Genomic DNA, 16,400 nt, shown 5'->3' on the forward strand with positions numbered 1-16,400 from the left:
TGGCAAATCGTCGAAGAAGGGGAGCATCCTCGACGACGTGCTTTATTCGACATGTTGTTACCTACCGTATTTTATACTTCAGTCTTGCTTCTGTCCACACAAGTAGGTGGGGATCAGTAGGGACAGCTGCTTTGATAACCTAGTAGGTATCGAAAGAGCATGGGATTGTGTCTAGTTCAATCCATGGTGTAAGCTCTCTAACGCCTTTCCTCATCTCGGTTTCCTACAGCATCATAGACTAGGAAATGACACAATTTCTTCCAAGAAGAATTTTCCGTTGGTTGATTTGATATTGCAGAGTTTTATCCTCCTAGTTGATTTCTCATTATTTGTCCAAGCGTAATGTGTGGACCAAAGTTCGATGACGATGCCGAAGAGAAAGTTCACCTGAAGGTGCGGCAATATCCGCCAAGTCAATCAAAGATCTAATGTGGACTAGCGCAACGCGTCGACGCGTTCCCTATCGCCCCAGAGTCCGGTAGTCGCATGGATACCGCCATCTCACTGCCGTTGCCATTGCTCTCCTCAACACTTGCCATAGCACTAGCAAAATGGCTCGCGGCGTCGAAGGAAACGAAATGTCAACGCCTCGCCCATCCCAAAAGAAGCAACCTTCCTCAGTCTCCCAGTCAGGGAAGGGCCAGAAATCAATTCTCGGCTTCTTCCAGAAGAAGTCTACAAATTCACCAAGCCCCGCACCGTCTGATGTCACACCAGTCCAAAAAACACCTACTTCCAAAATTTCCTCTAAGGCCTTTACAAAGCCTTCCGCTGCCATCACGCCGGTTCCCAGTAGCGATGCTCCAGACTACTCAAGTCCTATCAAACAAGACCGAGAGCTCACAGTAGGGCGGAACAAGGAGAATGGTTTGTCGTTGCTTGCCAGACAGCTAGGTTCATTCACTGAGTAATATTTCCAGAAATAGCGGATGTTACTCCTAGTAGCCCAACACGTAAAGTATGCCGACAAGCTATTGTATGCTCAATATGCATTATTCTAACTCTTACGGCAGGCTAGAAAACCCATCAATTACGCAGAATCTGACGATGAAGATGACGATGTACTCGGACCTATTGCAAACAACGCGAGGGGTCGGGCTACAAAGCGCCAGCGAGTGGTTGTCGACGACGATTCCGACGATGAGTTTGGTTTGGACGCTGCCACGCAAAGAGCAATGCTGGAAGAGGAAGAGGAAGACGACGATGTTGATGATTTCATCGTACCCGATGATTCCGAAGAAGAAGTCGTATCGAAGAAGCGCAAACGCCCAGCATCTACAAAGCCACGCGCCAAAGCCTCACTGGCATCGTCACCACCACCTATTGTCAATGACAATGATGTTGAGGATGAAGCAGATATCGTAATCAATAGCACATCTACAGCACAACAATGGATATACGATCCCGAGAATCCTACGGTATTCAAGCCACGAAAAGCGGTTCCTTCTTTGAAGAAGGAATTAAGCGTAAGAGCCAAAGCGAAGCCCTCTGCTTCAGAGCCTGAAGCAAGATACCCATGGCTAGCGAACATGCAAGACGCCGACCGCCACCCGCCCGACCATCCTGACTACGATCCCCGTACCTTGTTCATCCCGCCAGCTGCCTGGCGTGAATTTTCGCCTTTTGAAAAGCAGTACTGGGAGATCAAGAGTAAGTGGTGGGACACTATAGTTTTCTTCAAGAAAGGAAAGTTCTACGAGCTCTACGAGAAGGATGCATCGATTGGTCACCAGCTCTTTGATCTCAAGCTGACTGATCGTGTCAACATGAGGATGGTGGGTGTTCCAGAAGCCTCGTTGGATATGTGGGCAACACAATTTGTGGCCGCTGGCTACAAAGTGGCTAGGGTTGACCAGATGGAATCTGCTCTGGGCAAAGAGATGCGCGAACGTGACGATAAGGGCAAAACGCCAAAGAAAGCTGAGAAGAAGGGCAAGGAAGTCATTCGTCGAGAACTGGCCACTGTACTAACATCAGGTACTCTTGTCGACACTGGCATGCTCCAGAGCGAAATGTCGACCTACTGCATGGCGATCAAGGAGATTGACCGGGACAATTTGCCCGCTTTCGGAATTGCGTTTGTTGACACGGCGACCGCGCAGTTTCAGCTCTGTGAGTTTACAGATGACATTGATATGACCAAATTCGAAACTCTCATTGCGCAAATGAGGCCCGGCGAGTTGCTCTTAGAAAAGTCGTGTGTTTCAGCAAAGGCGCTTCGTATTCTGAAGAACAACACAGGACCAACCACCATCTGGAACTGGCTGAAGCTGAACAAAGAATTCTGGCCAGCTGACATCACGATCCGAGAAATCGAAGTCAACAAATATTTCGAGTTGCCAACAGAAGACAACATCGAAGCATGGCCACCGGTGTTACGCGAAGCCCGCGAGAAGGAACTTGTCATGTCCGCATTCGGTGCCCTTCTCCAGTATCTGCGAACACTGATGATTGAGCGCGATCTCGTTACGCTCGGCAACTTTCAGTGGTATGATCCTATCCGCAAAGCGACAAGCTTGGTGCTCGACGGACAGAGTTTGATCAATCTGGAAATCTTTGCAAATACGTTTGACGGAGCGACGGAGGGCACATTGTTTGCTATGCTGAACCGCTGCATCACGCCGTTTGGCAAGCGACTACTCCGACAATGGGTTTGCCACCCACTTGCAGACGCACAAAAGATCAACGCTCGCCTTGATGCCGTGGATGCGCTGAACAAGGACTCGGCTATCATGGAGAACTTCAGCGGCTCACTAAGCAAGCTGCCAGATCTTGAGCGTCTTATCTCCCGCGTGCATGCTGGCCGGTGCAAGGCACAAGATTTCCTGAAGGTCTTGGAAGGTTTCGAGCAGATTGAGTACACCATCAGTTTGCTGAAGCAGTTTAGCGAAGGAGAGGGCGTTATTGGCCAGCTCATTTCATCGATGCCGGACCTAGCTGCATGTCTCGAGAAGTGGAAGTCTGCCTTTGACCGTGAAGCAGCCAGGAAAGATGGAATTCTGATTCCTGAAGCCGGCGTCGAAGAAGACTACGATAACAGCCAGGCGGAGATTGACAGTTGCGAGGCCAATCTCGAGACGCTGTTGAAGAAGGTGCGCAAAGAACAGGGTTCAAATGCAATCATCTACAACCACCTCGGAAAGGAGATTTATCAACTGGAAGTGCCGAAGAAGGTCAAGGTGCCCAATAGCTGGGACCAAATGTCAGCCACAGCCAAGGTCACTCGCTACTACACGCCCGAGTTGCGGAAGCTGGTGCGAGCATTGCAAGAAGCGCAAGAGACTCACGGTCAGATCACTCGCGAGGTTGCCACTCGTTTCTGCCAGCGCTTTGACGAAGACTACAAGACTTGGCTTGCAGCAGTCAAGATCATTGCCCAGCTCGACTGCCTCATCAGTCTCGCAAAGGCGTCTGCGTCACTGGGAGAGCCAAGTTGCCGACCCGTCTTTGTAGAGGGCGAACGAACCGTTGTCGAGTTTGAAGAGCTTCGCCACCCGTGCATGCTCAACACCGTCGATGACTTCATTCCCAACGATATCAAGCTGGGCGGTGATGAGGCCAACATCAGCCTGCTCACGGGTGCCAATGCAGCTGGTAAATCCACAATCCTGCGTATGACATGCATAGCCGTTATCCTCGCTCAGGTGGGTTGCTACTTGCCGTGTACATCGGCCAGACTCACACCTGTCGACCGTATCATGTCTCGTCTGGGCGCCAACGACAACATCTTCGCCGCACAATCCACCTTCTTCGTCGAACTGTCTGAAACACAAAAGATTCTGTCGGAAGCGACATCGCGGTCGCTGGTCATTCTCGACGAACTTGGTCGCGGTACCTCATCCTACGACGGCGTGGCAGTCGCACAGGCTGTGCTGCACGACGTTGCAACGAGAGTGGGATGCGTGGGCTTCTTCGCCACACACTACCGGTCGCTCGCCAAGGAGTTTGAATTCCACCCCGAAGTACAGAATAAGCGTATGCGTATCCACGTTGACGACGAATCTAAATCAATTACCTTCTTGTACAAGCTTGAAGAGGGAGTTGCGGAGGGTAGCTTTGGTATGCATTGTGCTGCCATGTGCGGAATTCCGAGCAAGGTCATTGAGGATGCGGAGAAGGCGGCTAAGGAGTGGGAGCATACGAGTAGGTTGGGTGAGAGGATGGAGGTGAAGAAGGATGAGGGTGGTGTGTATGTGCCGCTGGGTCTGCAGAGTGATGTTGCGTGGGCGCTGCGAGAGGGATTGGAGGGAGTAGGGGAAAGGGCAATGGATGTGCTGCTCGAGGCTATTGCTACGCTTTGAGTCGTGGGAGGGGTCTGTGGATGTTATGTAAGATGGAACAAGCGGGTGTCATGTAGTGTCAAGGTGGTGGCGGGCGTTTACATGTAGACGTGTGGTTTGTATTTTTTAGCAATTGAGTTTTCTTCTTCTATGGGTCAGTAGAAAAATCAAGACAAGGGTTTTGATGTGCACTAGACATACATCGTTATCGTATTAGCGACACCTCATAGTAGTCTCTCACTAGAATGGCATCTATACTGGATATATTCAATTCACTGTGCAAGGGGTATGAAGCGGCTGCATCTTCCTAACCCTCCTGAAACACAATGCCTGAAGAATTCCCCCCTCCATATCCCTCATACCCTGTCTTGTCCGTGGTTACAAGTAACAAACTTGCATGAGAGACTTTAGTTCCCACCACCACCACCACCAGCATACGCCTCGATCCCGCTCAAAAACCCGTAATCCTCAATGTCCTCCTTGACACCAGACACATCGCACTTGATAACCTCATCATCATCCTCGACATCGTCCTCCTCGCGCATCGGCATCTTGCCCTTCTTACTGGGCGTCGCATCCGCCGCCGGCGCAGCATTCTTGCGCTTGCGAGGCGTAGACGCAGGCGTGGCGGCTTTCTTCTTGGGCATGGACTTGGAGGGTGTGCCGGGCGTGCCTGGGGTGTCTTGGAGAGACTCGCCAAGGAGCTTGAGCTTGGATTTGATTCTGCCGAAAGTGACGCTGGCGCTGGCGGGGGTGTAGCCGGCAAGGGAGCCCAGTTTGGCCATATCGATCTAGGATTTTGTCAGTGGATTGCAGGGAGGGATGGAGGGATGGAGGTGTACCTTGGGCTGGGTTTCCATGCACTGCCATGCGAGGGCGAGGACTTCCATCTCGCGCGGAGTGAAGGAGACGTCCTTGGAGTTGGAGGGTGCCATGGTTGGCAATGTTGATATTAACGTTGATATTGCTGCTTTGTAGATGTCACAAAAGTCGTGAGTAGAGAAGATATTGTACGAAAGCAATGGAAGGTTTGGGCAATAGAGGGAAGAGGGTGACAAAGACTTTATAAGTTGACGCACTGGACGCTAACAAGTCACCAAGTGAGAGGTGAAGCTGGATTAAGCGTGCTTAAGACTCACAGTGAGAGCGTGCAGGCAAACCTAAAGAGGACTAAGGAGGCGCTTTCACTCCACCTTTGGACATGTTTGTCAGGCAGTGAAAAACCACGTAGAAGAGTGAGAGTGATTAACTGGCAGCACGCGAGATGATCCCATGTTTGTATGTAACAGTGATTTTTATTTTATTATCGCAGGTGCGATGTGCACTGCATGCAACGTGGCATAGTAATGCTGTTATATCCGGCGAACTTCTTTGCCTTGAAGCTCCGGCCTTTGCACGTCCAGCTCATCTCTCAGAGCTGCATACAAGGAGTCACCCAGGATGATGGAAAGGCCCAGACTCCAGACCAAGGTGATGGCATAAAAGAAGTTGGCATTTCCCGAGCCGGCATATACCCACAAATGGTAGAAGGTAGGGCCAAGGAAAGATGTGTAGAGAATGCTGGCTGATGCAAGGAAAGTGTAACGCATGACTGGGGTTCAGTCAGTAGGATGGTCACGTGCCATGGGAAATAAGATACTTACGAGGGAACAAGTGTCGGAACATGGGCACCAAAGACAGATACAATGCAGCATCGGCTATGCTGGGGTATGGAGTAAAGATGGCAAAGACTCCGGTCAATGAGCAAGCAACAAACAAGGGCTGCTTATGGAGGCGGATAGTCAAGCCTGGCATGTACGAGGCGGCATGTAGCCAGAAGACGCCTAGGAAGAACTCGCGGAAAGAGTCAAACATTTCAATGAAGAAGTACCACCAGAGACCAACATTGGGCGTCAGATCTGGTAGCAAAAGACGCACACCATACGTGGCAGCCAAAAAATCCCACGAGCCGGTCAAGAAAGCAGAGCCAACCAGCAAGGCGCCAATTGCGAGTGCGAGACCAAGTGTGTGTACGATGACAAACGTGGGGAGATGCGGAGTCGAATTTTTCTTAAGGACTTTTGCATCGTACAGCAGGACCATCAGGGGCGGGAAGAGCAGAATGGGATGCATAGCAAGGTACGAGGCAAAGGCTGTGGCCAGAATGAATGTAAAGCTGGCGCCCTGAGAAGCCTTTGCCATGGCAGTGAGGACGAAAAGGTTGGTCAGGGCTGAGGTTGAGCGGGCGAGACATGTTGCGACGGTAAAGGGATTGAATAAGAAACTGGTAGATATGTCAGCACAGGGGCCATGAAGGGGAGGCATAGGCAGTACCCAGCTGCAATGGCAGCACTACTCCATCTCAGGTCCTTTCGCGGGGAAGCGAACAGTCGCGTGACCGAGGCGAAGCCCGTGTCTGCCAGCTGGGCTAATGAATGCGCGCTCAGCAGGTCGATGAGGGTGAAGAAGACGTAGGTCGCAAGAGGGGCTACGGCGGGATGGGACAGCAGGGCAAAGAGCGGCAGTAGGAGAGGCGCCTGGTGGTAGACGCCGCCATCGTAGGGCGAGACATTGTGCGTGTAGAGGAAGAGGCCTTCTTGGACTATGTGGTGTCAGCAATGGCAGAGGGATGTTGAGGTATACATGGCAGGACATACGCCGCTTGAAGCTTGTCACCGGGGTGGAGACCTCGACGCGGCCGGCCAGGACATCGGGTAAGGTGGGGAAGAGGGTGAAGAGCAGGAGACGGACGGCAGCAGCAGCGCCGAAGAGCAGCAGGCGGTGCTGGCTGTCAATGGCCATGGCTTGAGTCGCAGCCGACGTGGTGTTGTGGCAGGATATCCATGCATCCACCATGTCGTCGGTAGTAGGATGCATGGCGGCGGGCCCTTGTCGCCGCTAACGCCGCAATCCCTGTCTACTAGCCGCTGCATCTCGAACTTTTTTGCGCCCGCCCAAAAGTTGCTCGCCTGGCACCGACACAAACTGCAACAACCTCACAACTACTGCGACTCATCATGGCCGGGCGCAGCAAGAAGAAGGGTCAGTATCTGCCATTGTCCCTTGATTGAAAACACAAAGATGCTGACTCATCCCACATAGGCACCTCTGGAGCCGCCAAAAACTATATCACCCGCACGCGCGCCGTTAAGAAGCTCCAGATTTCCCTCCCAGATTTCCGCCGGCTATGTATCTTCAAGGGCATCTATCCCCGTGAGCCGCGCAATAAGAAAAAGGTCTCACGCGGCTCCACAGCTGCCACCACTTTCTACTACACAAAGGATATCCAGTACCTGCTCCATGAGCCGCTACTGGCAAAATTCCGCGAGCATAAGGCGGTCGCAAAGAAGATTGGCCGCGCCCTCGGCCGTGGCGAGGCTGGCGATGCATCGCGCCTTGAGAAGAACCTCATGCCCAAGGTCAAGCTCGATCACATCATCAAGGAGCGCTACCCCACCTTTGTCGACGCTCTGCGCGACCTCGACGACGCACTGTCCATGCTGTTCCTCTTCGCCAACCTGCCCTCGAGCGACCACATCCCCGCAAAGACAATTGCCCTCTGCCAGCGCCTGACGCGCGAGTTTGAGCACTACGTAATCACTTCGCACTCGCTGCGGAAGTCATTCCTTTCCATCAAGGGCATCTACTACCAGGCCACTATCCAGGGCCAGGACATTCTATGGCTCGTTCCCTATCGCTTTGTCCAGCGCACTGGAGGAGATATTGACTTCCGTATCATGGGCACCTTTGTCGAGTTCTACACTACCCTCCTCGGTTTCGTCAACTACCGTCTATACACCTCTGTCGGCCTCGTCTACCCACCAAAGTTCAATGCCAAGAGCGACGAGCAAGGTGGAGAGCTATCTGCCTTCCAGCTCCAAGGCAAGGTCAATGCCACAAACGGCACCGCCAATGGCCATGCCGAGCATGCTGACATCAACCCGGAGGCGCAGGCAATCGCCGACAAGCTTGCTGCCATGCCCGACGATGAAGATGCTCAGGATTCAACAGCCCTAGCCAAACGCAGTGAAGACGATGAAGAAGAGGCCAATGACGAGATTGACAAGTTCGAACCAACTGCGCCCGACGCCGATATCCTGCCCCAGCCACAAGCAAGCAGTGCCGAGGTTGCTTCGCTGTTCGCTCCCTTTACCTTTTACCTATCGCGAGAGACACCCAGAGCACCGCTCGAGTTTATCCTCAAGGCCTTTGGTTGTAAGCGCGTTGGTTGGGACGGCACTCTCGGCGACGGCGCCTTCACCACAAACGAATCCGATCCCAACATCACACATCAGATTGTTGACCGACCGGCGTTATCAAACGAAGCGTCCACACAAAATAGCAAGAATGGCGACGCCGCTGCCCCCAAGGCCCAGTGGCCCTATTCCATGATGCCTGGTCGCACCTATGTCCAGCCGCAATGGGTCTGGGACTGCATCAACCAGAGCAAGCTGCTGCGTCCTGACCATTATGCTCCCGGTGCCGACCTACCCCCGCATCTGAGCCCATGGGTGAAGCCCAAGAAGGGCGAGTACGACCCCAACTTGCCTCTTGCAGCTCAACAGCCCGAGGGTGAGGCCGAGGCATTCGAAGACGAGGATGGAGAAGATGCTGCCGTGGATTCAGATGGCGACGAGAACATGGATGCCATTGTCGACCGCGACGATTCCGTTGAGATTGGAGAGGGCATGGATGTGGCCGATTCCGAAGACGACAGCGATGACGATGACTCGGACGAAGAGGCTGGCGCTGCCGACGACTTTGACGGCTTCGACTCGGATGCCGAGTCGGACATTTCCGAGGGCGAGGCTGCCCGTCTTCAGCACCAGCGCGAGCTCGAGGCTGAAGCCCTAGGCAAGAAACTCGAGGTCAAGAAACCAACAAAGAAGGAGCAGAATGCGGCCATCCGCAAAAAGGCCGAGAAGAAAAGGCGTGAGCAAGAGGAAGAGCGCGAGAGGCAAAAGATGATGTTGTCAAACAAGAAGCGCAAGTTGCTGAAGCGCATCGAGTATGGCGAGAACAAGCGCGATAATGAATCTGAGAACCTGCGCAGGAAGCGCGCGAAGGTTGAAAAGGCAAAGGCAGCTGCAGAGGCACTCTAGGCGTATGCATATCTACATGACAGCAAAAAGCAGGGCAGGTTGGCGTTGTTGATTGGGACGGTGTTGTAGGCGCTCTACGTATTTTCAAAGTTGCTCTGCGTAGTCGATTTAAAAAAAATACCACCATTGACTGTTGTTGTTGTCTACTACTACGGTCGTTATATCGTCTTGCATGTATGATTTGAGATTGTTGGGCAACGCGATCAAGATCCTCATGTGAACGAAAATGACAGAAATGAAACTGGGAAGCAGAAGCAAAACGAGATACGATGATGCTAATACCCCAAGTCTGAGCATTCGTATATCGAGAAGCCTAGGCTTTTTTTTGCCCGTGTAACTCCGCGCCCATGTACTTCCTAAGCATCAAGTGCATTTGGTACATTCGCCAATCGCCTTTCGACATGGACATTGTATAGTGGCTCAGCAAAAAGGGGGCATCGAGGCTGGAACGTCTCGTTCGCATTGTGTGGAGTATCCGAATTCCCTTTTTTGGGGGGATATGCAGGAACCATGGTTGGGAGGAGGACGGGTTAGGTACCGTTGCTTACATGCAATGGTGAGGTATGTTTGTGGTTTACCTGCGGGGTTTGCGGACCGTGGTTATTTTCTGGGGTTGAAGTGTGGGGGGAGGGGGAGGTGAGATGTTGAGGAAGGAAGATAGTGTGGGAGGTTGATACGGATGCACTTGGGTGTGTGTGCTTTCAAGCGATGGAGCTCTACTTCCTAATATACAGTCTTATTGTTGGTGAAGAGGATAGGATGGAAGTGACACAAAATTGGTAAATAAGAGGAATGTGATACGATAATCAATGTGCGGGGAAGCCTCAGTTGAACCATGGTTCTGAGCGTGGGCCGTCACGCATTTTTGTCCAGAGCAATGAAACGTATTGCACATACACTGGAACTTGGATGTACCTACGGTTATGAAGGCTCTCGGACCAGCCCAGTCTCGAGTTTTATTACTCAATGCCCTGGTCAACGCGGTACATAAGAACTGCCATGTCCAGCATTCCTTATCTTTCGATCCTCAAGTAACCTCGTGGTTTGACGACTGAACCCCTAGCGCCTTCTCACAAGTTCAACCCCATTCAACAACCAAACCACTGACTCACAGCCAGTATGTTGACTTTATTTCATGTACCATGTGAATATGTTTTGACTGACATAACACAGATCATGGCTACACACCCCGGGAGGAGCAGCGACGCCTCCACTAGCCGCAAGAAACAACCAAGCGATGGCATCGAAATGGTTCCTACACGGAGTGCCGATACAGGCCCCAGCGGCGCTTTCAAGCTCGACGAGGCAAATTCCGTGGAAAAGACGGGATACATGTTCTCCACGAAGAGGAAGTGGCAGATTCTGACTGTCGTAGCTTTGTGTCAGACCAGTATGAGTAAGTGAACCAACTCACTTGCAAAACATCGAAACTACGCAGAACTAACGTTTGATTAGATTACAACGCCGCGGTGTACTCAAACGCCATCGGGCGTCTTAACGAGCATTACAATCTCGGAATCAATCACTTCACCAACGCCAGAGCGGGAATGGCATGGTTCCTGATTCTGTATGGCTTCGGGTGTGAGCTTTGGGCTCCTTGGTCCGAAGAGTTTGGCCGGTGGCCCATCATGCAAGTGTCGCTCTTCACTGTCAACATATGGCAGATACTTGCCGGTGCCAGTACCTCGTGGCATCAAGTCCTGATTGCACGTCTCTTTGGTGGTCTTTGCTCTGCAGGCGGCTCTGTGACGCTTGGAATGGTTGCAGATATGTTTGAACCTGACGACCAGCAGATGCCCATTCTCTGGGTCAGCCTGTGGAGTTGCTTGGGCTCTGGTACGTTGAGTGATTCGCTTGAGATTGAAATAGATTTACTAACGCCTGCTAGTTATCGGTGGTATTTGCGGTGGTCCTATTGAGCAATTCCTGAGCTGGCGCTGGAACTTCTGGATCCAGCTGATACTCGGTGCTACTGTCCAGGCCATCCACGCATTTTACGTCCCAGAAACCAGAGCGACAGTTATGCTTAACAAAGAAGCGAAGAGGCGACGCGAAATCAATCCCGACGACAATGTTGTTGGACCCACTGAAGAGGAAAAACTCGACTGGAAGAAGGTAGGAAGCATCATGGGCCGTCCATACAAGATGCTTGTTTGCGAGCCGATTGTTGGGTTTTTGTCATTGCTGAGCGGGTTCAGCGATGCACTCATCTTCAGCTTCCTGGAGTCATACGGCTATGTGTTTGGTGAGAGCGGGTGGGGATTTACGCCCAGCCAGCTTGGACTTGCGCTATTTGCTCTCTTTATTGGCTACTGGCTAGCAGGAGTGATATATTTCCCTATTATCAGACGACACAACCAGTTACGTGCACGCGGCACCGTACTAAGCCCTGAGAGCCGACTCTCAGCTCTCCGCTGGGTGGTCTTGCTACTGCCAATCGGCTTGTTTGGATCAGCTTTCGTCGTCACGGGGCCGCCTCTTCCATGGATTGCACCGCTAATCTTCGCAGTACTCATCGGTTGTGCCAACCTTGCAATCTACTTTGCCACAATCGACTACATGGTGGCCGCCTATGGTGGAGAGTATTCTGCTTCGGCCACGGGTGGTAATGGTTTTGCGAGAGACGTTCTCGCTGGTATCTGCTCTTTCTATACCGGCCCAATGTACAAGAAGCTTGGTGTCAAAAACTCTACGTGGGTACTTTTTGGGGTTTCTGCTGGCGTCTGTATACCAGTGTTTTGGATCTACAAATGGGGACCTCGGATTAGAGCTCGCAGCAAGTATGCGGAACAGATCCAGGAGGAGCGGGAGAAGAGCGCCGCAGCTAAGGAGGAAATTCAGGCCAGGCGGGAAGCTCTACTGCAGATAAACCAGGTACGAATATAGAAAAGGGGAGTAGAGATGTGGTACATAATCTGGAGGCGACCAAGCCATTTCGATGTTGCGCACAGACCACCTTGCCAAAGGGCGCAGTTCGCTCGTAACCCAGATGTGCGATCACTAGACGCCTGATGAGTCAAATTATCAAGAGCCGTGATATCTATAAGTGAATGCCCTTTGCATCTTCTTGCTTCTTTCTCTCATTTATACCTAGCCCATACCAACTTCAGTCAACAACATGTAGTAATTTCAAAGTTCGCGAACCACTTATACCATAGCTACTTACTATACCCTGTCCAACCGCATCCACCCTGAACCCTGAACGAACCAAAGTTCACACATACCATCAGCACAATGTGGCTTGTTACTTGATGTGCAGCATCTCTGCATGGCAGCAACCAAATAGCACGACTCTCTACTCCGTCCTCGCACAACAAGAAAATTACCATATGCAAAAAGTATCGGTATATTAAAGAGCCGCGTCACTCGTCAAACGCGCATAGTACAGTCGAGCTCCACCATCGTCGCCGCTTCCTAAAACCGCAAGGTGCCGAGCCGCTGCCGGGGGGGAACCACTACGGAAAAATTGCTCAACAACAAATTTTCTAGACTGCATTTTGCAGTTTCAAACATTGTCCTTCTCAGAGGTATACGAGATATTGTTCAGATATATGCCAGAAATGCTGCTGACATTTTGTGAGCCGTGCGGCTTCCTGTATTCACCCCGGGCAACAGGCAACTCCGTCACGTGATTGGTCACTCACCGCACGGCTATTGTTGTATACGACGAACAATAGGTTGTACTCGAACCAATCACCTTGGTGTTATCCTACGAGTTTTGCGTCTAGAAACCGGCAGGTCTCACAGCGACGGGACCAAATCGATAATCTACCCAAACTCATCTTAACCACCTGCCATTATTTTCAAGGAGAGAAAACGCAATCGAACATAACGAAAAAAAGAATGCCTTCGACAACACCCCAATCCCTCTTCCCGGATCTTCCCCCCGAACTGCGCAACGAAATATACACCTATCTCTCTTCCCCTAGCCCGGATTCTCAACCTCTAAATTCGCACCTCCCCCTCCCCCTCAAAACCTTCACCTGCAAACACACAACCATGCACCTCTGCCCAACCCACCACGGCTCTACCAGCCTACTCTCCCTGTCCTCCCCAGAAGCCCACGAATACGCCTCGTGGCTCCTCAACAACGGAATCGCACTCCACATAACCATCCACTTCAAAGGCCGCATAAACACCTTCATGCTACCCCACTGGTCCAAGAAGATATCCACCCACTTGGCTAAACTGGCGCGCCGCCATCCTTGGTTGTGCAAAGTAGCAAGCTATAAGATAGATGTGGTATGGGATCCGCTCGATGGCGCACTGCAGAGTCGATGTCAGAAACGGCGAGCGGCGCATGTACCGCTGGATATGGCGGAGGCGCTTACACAACTTATCCAGAAGGATGTCAAGGCTAAGCAGGGAAATGTGGTGTTACGCGTACATTTTGAGCAGAGGTTTGCGGTTCTGAATGCGCTTGCGGCAAGGAAATTTGGGGTTGGGGTTTTTCTGAGGGATGGAGAGAGGTTAAGGGGATTCAAGAGAGTGGTGAGGGAGGTGCGTATAGTGCCGCCAAAGGTTATGCCGGGACGGGAGATGGGTGCTGCGCCTGCGCCTGGATTACGGGTTTTGGAGGTGGCGGGGCAAAAGGAGGAGGCGTTGATGGTGGTAGAGGAGGGGGTGGTGAAGTTGTCGGAGCAGACGCGGGGGCAGATGGTTGTGAGGAGGAGGACGAGTGGTGCGGCGGATGGCGTGTGGGAGTATGGGAAAGGGGAGATGGAATTTCCCGTTTGTCAGATATTGGAAGAGTGTATGGAGTGAGGAATGGAGGTTAGGCTTGAGATTTAATCTTCTTGAACAACGATGCTATCGCAGTATTGATAGTGCTTTGTAGTAAATACACTATTCTTTTCGTTCAAGAGATAACGCATCAAGCCAGATTGTCCCGTACGCCATTTCATCAACATCCCCCCACCCACCAACCCTACTACCCTTATCCCATCTCCCCTCCCCTCTCCATCCCCATTTTACCCCAGCATTCTCCACACTAACACTTTACGCCCAAGCCCCCACCAAACTCATCAAAAACGCCCCCACAAATACCAACAAACAAGCATACACCCTGCGCTTGCCCCGAAGAACCTTCCAACTCTCATCGCTCAGGAAATCCTCCGACATAAGTTCAACCAGCGACGCATAAACCAGGAAGCCCGCAGAAATAGCATTCATGATGCCAACTACAAGAAGTCCGATTTCCGAGTCGGGCGAGTAAAGCGTGTGGGTAGCGATACCAATGGCCATTCCGCCCGGTGTACTGTGGCGTTTTCAGTATATGAAAGATGGGTAGTTGGGGGGGGGGGGGAAGGAGAAACTTACGTGCAGCCATATGCGAGCGCCATGAGCCAGGGCTGGATAGATTTGGGGCTCCATTTGACATCTGCAATGCGGACGCCGAGGGCGAGGCCTTCGAAAGTTTCTGTGTTGGTTAGTATGGTAGGTTTTTGATGTACGAGGTAAAAGCTTACGATGAAATACAATGGCGATGAGCAATACGGTGAAATCGTTGCCTACGGAGACGGCGAGGGACATGCCGATGAAGATGCTGTGAAACAAAATACCCATTTCTAGGAGAAAGACTTGCATGACGGCTTTGCGGTGGATCTGCTCGGGCGAGAGGACATGCTCGTGATCGCCGCTTTCATGGTCGGGTGGAGGAGCATATTCGGTACTTTCCACCTTTTTGAGTTCAACTGGCGCTTCGCCGATTTCTGATCCCCCGGCGGATTCAATGGCGTCGAGTCTCTGGCCATCTTCGCGGTAGCGGGACAACGTTCTACTGATGCTCCCGACTCTGCCCTTCAAGGCACCAAGATCACGGACGCGCATGCTCGATTCTGAGTAGGTTCGCTCCAGCCCCATCTGCGGCGGAGCAGGCTGCTCTTCCATCTCCGCTTCAGGCGCCTTTTTCGGACGCGAGACGGCTGCTACGCCCTCATTGCCACCACAGACATGGCGGGCAGGAGAAAAAGTCATTTCAATCACAGTGACGAAGAAAACGCTAGCTAGCATAATGGCGCCGGGCATGGCCTGGTAGTCTGTAGTCCAGAAATTCGACAGGCAAGGGTCGCCCAGCGAGCCAAAGGCCGTGGGGAGCAAATGCACAAAGGCGGTTGCGACGAGGACACCAGTACCAAAGTGCTTGGCGCCAAAGAGAAAAGACGGGGGGATGCGCAGGCGAGGAAACTTGAGTACGAGCATGGGAAAGGCACAGCCTGTTCCCGACACGAAGAGAATAATGAAGAGACCGCCAACATGAAGCGCGAGGTCGTATTCCGGGTGCGCCTTGCCATTTTCACAAGTGCTTCGTCTTGGAAGTCGTTGGAAGGGGGCATCTGGACAAAAAAAGTTAGCAGACAATTTGTGGCGTGAGAATTTCCACTTTACCCTGAGACACGAAGAACTTGGGCGCAGTCAAGTTGCCGCTGGCATAAGAAATGAAGATTGAAGTACAAAGTACAGAGACCAGCCATTTGGCCCAACCGACGACAATGTCGGTGAGGCTAGCTTGGCACTTGGTCAAATGCGTGGTTGTTCGGGTGCAAGGTCCTACAGCCGGGAAAAAAAGTAAATCGTATCAGCGCGGTGTACTATTTTCTCGTTTCAACCTTTGGAAAACAAGAAGAAGAAGAAAACATACCTTTTGAGGACCCTTTGACACCCCCGCCCATGGCGATGGCTTTGTCCTTGTCTATTTCTTGGCCATTGAAATGGTCGACTTGGCAGGCTCGCAAGTTGCGTGTTGTGCACAGCTGATCTGCTTCTCCCAGCTCCCGTGCGTTGGCAATGCCGTTGAGATCAGCGCACGTTGTGAGATCAGCAGCGAAGCGTGGTGGGTTCTGATTCCATCCGGGGTGCCAGAGGATATCGTCGTCTGTTCTGGATGGGCAGTTCATGTCTGCAGAGAACACGAGAAAGGGTAGTAGCTGCGCCTTGTATCTTGGAATGGACAAGCAGGAAAGAAGGATTGGGTGTGGTTAACGTGTCAGTCTGCTCTGAGTCGAGGGATCAAAGGCAAGCAAAATTTCTAGGACGACGA

At 51.9% G+C, this 16,400-nt stretch overlaps 7 protein-coding genes across 7 annotated transcripts; 4 read left to right on the forward strand and 3 right to left on the reverse strand.

Annotated features, from left to right (window-relative positions):
• Positions 1-551: 551 nt before the first annotated feature.
• On the forward strand, positions 552-4,542 carry COCSADRAFT_198733 (uncharacterized protein; the record flags this gene model as incomplete). Its single annotated transcript, XM_007700714.1, has 3 exons — positions 552-867; positions 921-958; positions 1,014-4,542. The coding sequence occupies 3 exons, from the start codon at positions 552-554 to the stop codon at positions 4,299-4,301; spliced, it is 3,642 nt and encodes a 1,213-aa protein (XP_007698904.1). The 3' UTR covers positions 4,302-4,542.
• A 145-nt stretch (positions 4,543-4,687) lies between these two features.
• On the reverse strand, positions 4,688-5,215 carry COCSADRAFT_159464 (uncharacterized protein; the record flags this gene model as incomplete). The annotated part of the gene is made up of 2 exons (XM_007700715.1): positions 4,688-5,071; positions 5,123-5,215. 2 exons carry the CDS (start codon positions 5,213-5,215, stop codon positions 4,688-4,690), a joined length of 477 nt encoding a protein of 158 aa, XP_007698905.1.
• A 343-nt stretch (positions 5,216-5,558) lies between these two features.
• COCSADRAFT_140249 (uncharacterized protein) lies at positions 5,559-7,087 on the reverse strand. The gene is made up of 4 exons (XM_007700716.1): positions 6,917-7,087; positions 6,594-6,861; positions 5,924-6,543; positions 5,559-5,871 (listed from the first exon to the last, which is right to left on the reverse strand). The coding sequence occupies exons 1-4, from the start codon at positions 7,059-7,061 to the stop codon at positions 5,633-5,635; spliced, it is 1,272 nt and encodes a 423-aa protein (XP_007698906.1). The 5' UTR covers positions 7,062-7,087; the 3' UTR covers positions 5,559-5,632.
• A 163-nt stretch (positions 7,088-7,250) lies between these two features.
• Positions 7,251-9,647, forward strand: COCSADRAFT_35850 (uncharacterized protein). Its single transcript, XM_007700226.1, has 2 exons — positions 7,251-7,301; positions 7,362-9,647. The coding sequence occupies exons 1-2, from the start codon at positions 7,277-7,279 to the stop codon at positions 9,359-9,361; spliced, it is 2,025 nt and encodes a 674-aa protein (XP_007698416.1). The 5' UTR covers positions 7,251-7,276; the 3' UTR covers positions 9,362-9,647.
• Positions 9,648-10,262: 615 nt separating this feature from the next.
• Positions 10,263-12,485, forward strand: COCSADRAFT_189563 (uncharacterized protein; the record flags this gene model as incomplete). The annotated part of the gene is made up of 4 exons (XM_007700717.1): positions 10,263-10,757; positions 10,817-11,197; positions 11,250-12,235; positions 12,456-12,485. Exons 1-4 carry the CDS (start codon positions 10,481-10,483, stop codon positions 12,483-12,485), a joined length of 1,674 nt encoding a protein of 557 aa, XP_007698907.1. The 5' UTR covers positions 10,263-10,480.
• Positions 12,486-12,800: 315 nt separating this feature from the next.
• Positions 12,801-14,290, forward strand: COCSADRAFT_310642 (uncharacterized protein). The gene has a single exon (XM_007700718.1). The coding sequence runs from the start codon at positions 13,205-13,207 to the stop codon at positions 14,123-14,125; it is 921 nt and encodes a 306-aa protein (XP_007698908.1). The 5' UTR covers positions 12,801-13,204; the 3' UTR covers positions 14,126-14,290.
• Positions 14,243-16,357, reverse strand: COCSADRAFT_310599 (uncharacterized protein). The gene is made up of 5 exons (XM_007700719.1): positions 16,002-16,357; positions 15,749-15,910; positions 14,830-15,696; positions 14,681-14,780; positions 14,243-14,618 (listed from the first exon to the last, which is right to left on the reverse strand). The coding sequence occupies exons 1-5, from the start codon at positions 16,255-16,257 to the stop codon at positions 14,360-14,362; spliced, it is 1,644 nt and encodes a 547-aa protein (XP_007698909.1). The 5' UTR covers positions 16,258-16,357; the 3' UTR covers positions 14,243-14,359.
• Positions 16,358-16,400: the final 43 nt, after the last annotated feature.

This window comes from Bipolaris sorokiniana, assembly GCF_000338995.1.
Source record: "Bipolaris sorokiniana ND90Pr unplaced genomic scaffold COCSAscaffold_5, whole genome shotgun sequence".
Taxonomy (NCBI): Eukaryota; Fungi; Ascomycota; class Dothideomycetes; order Pleosporales; family Pleosporaceae; genus Bipolaris; species Bipolaris sorokiniana.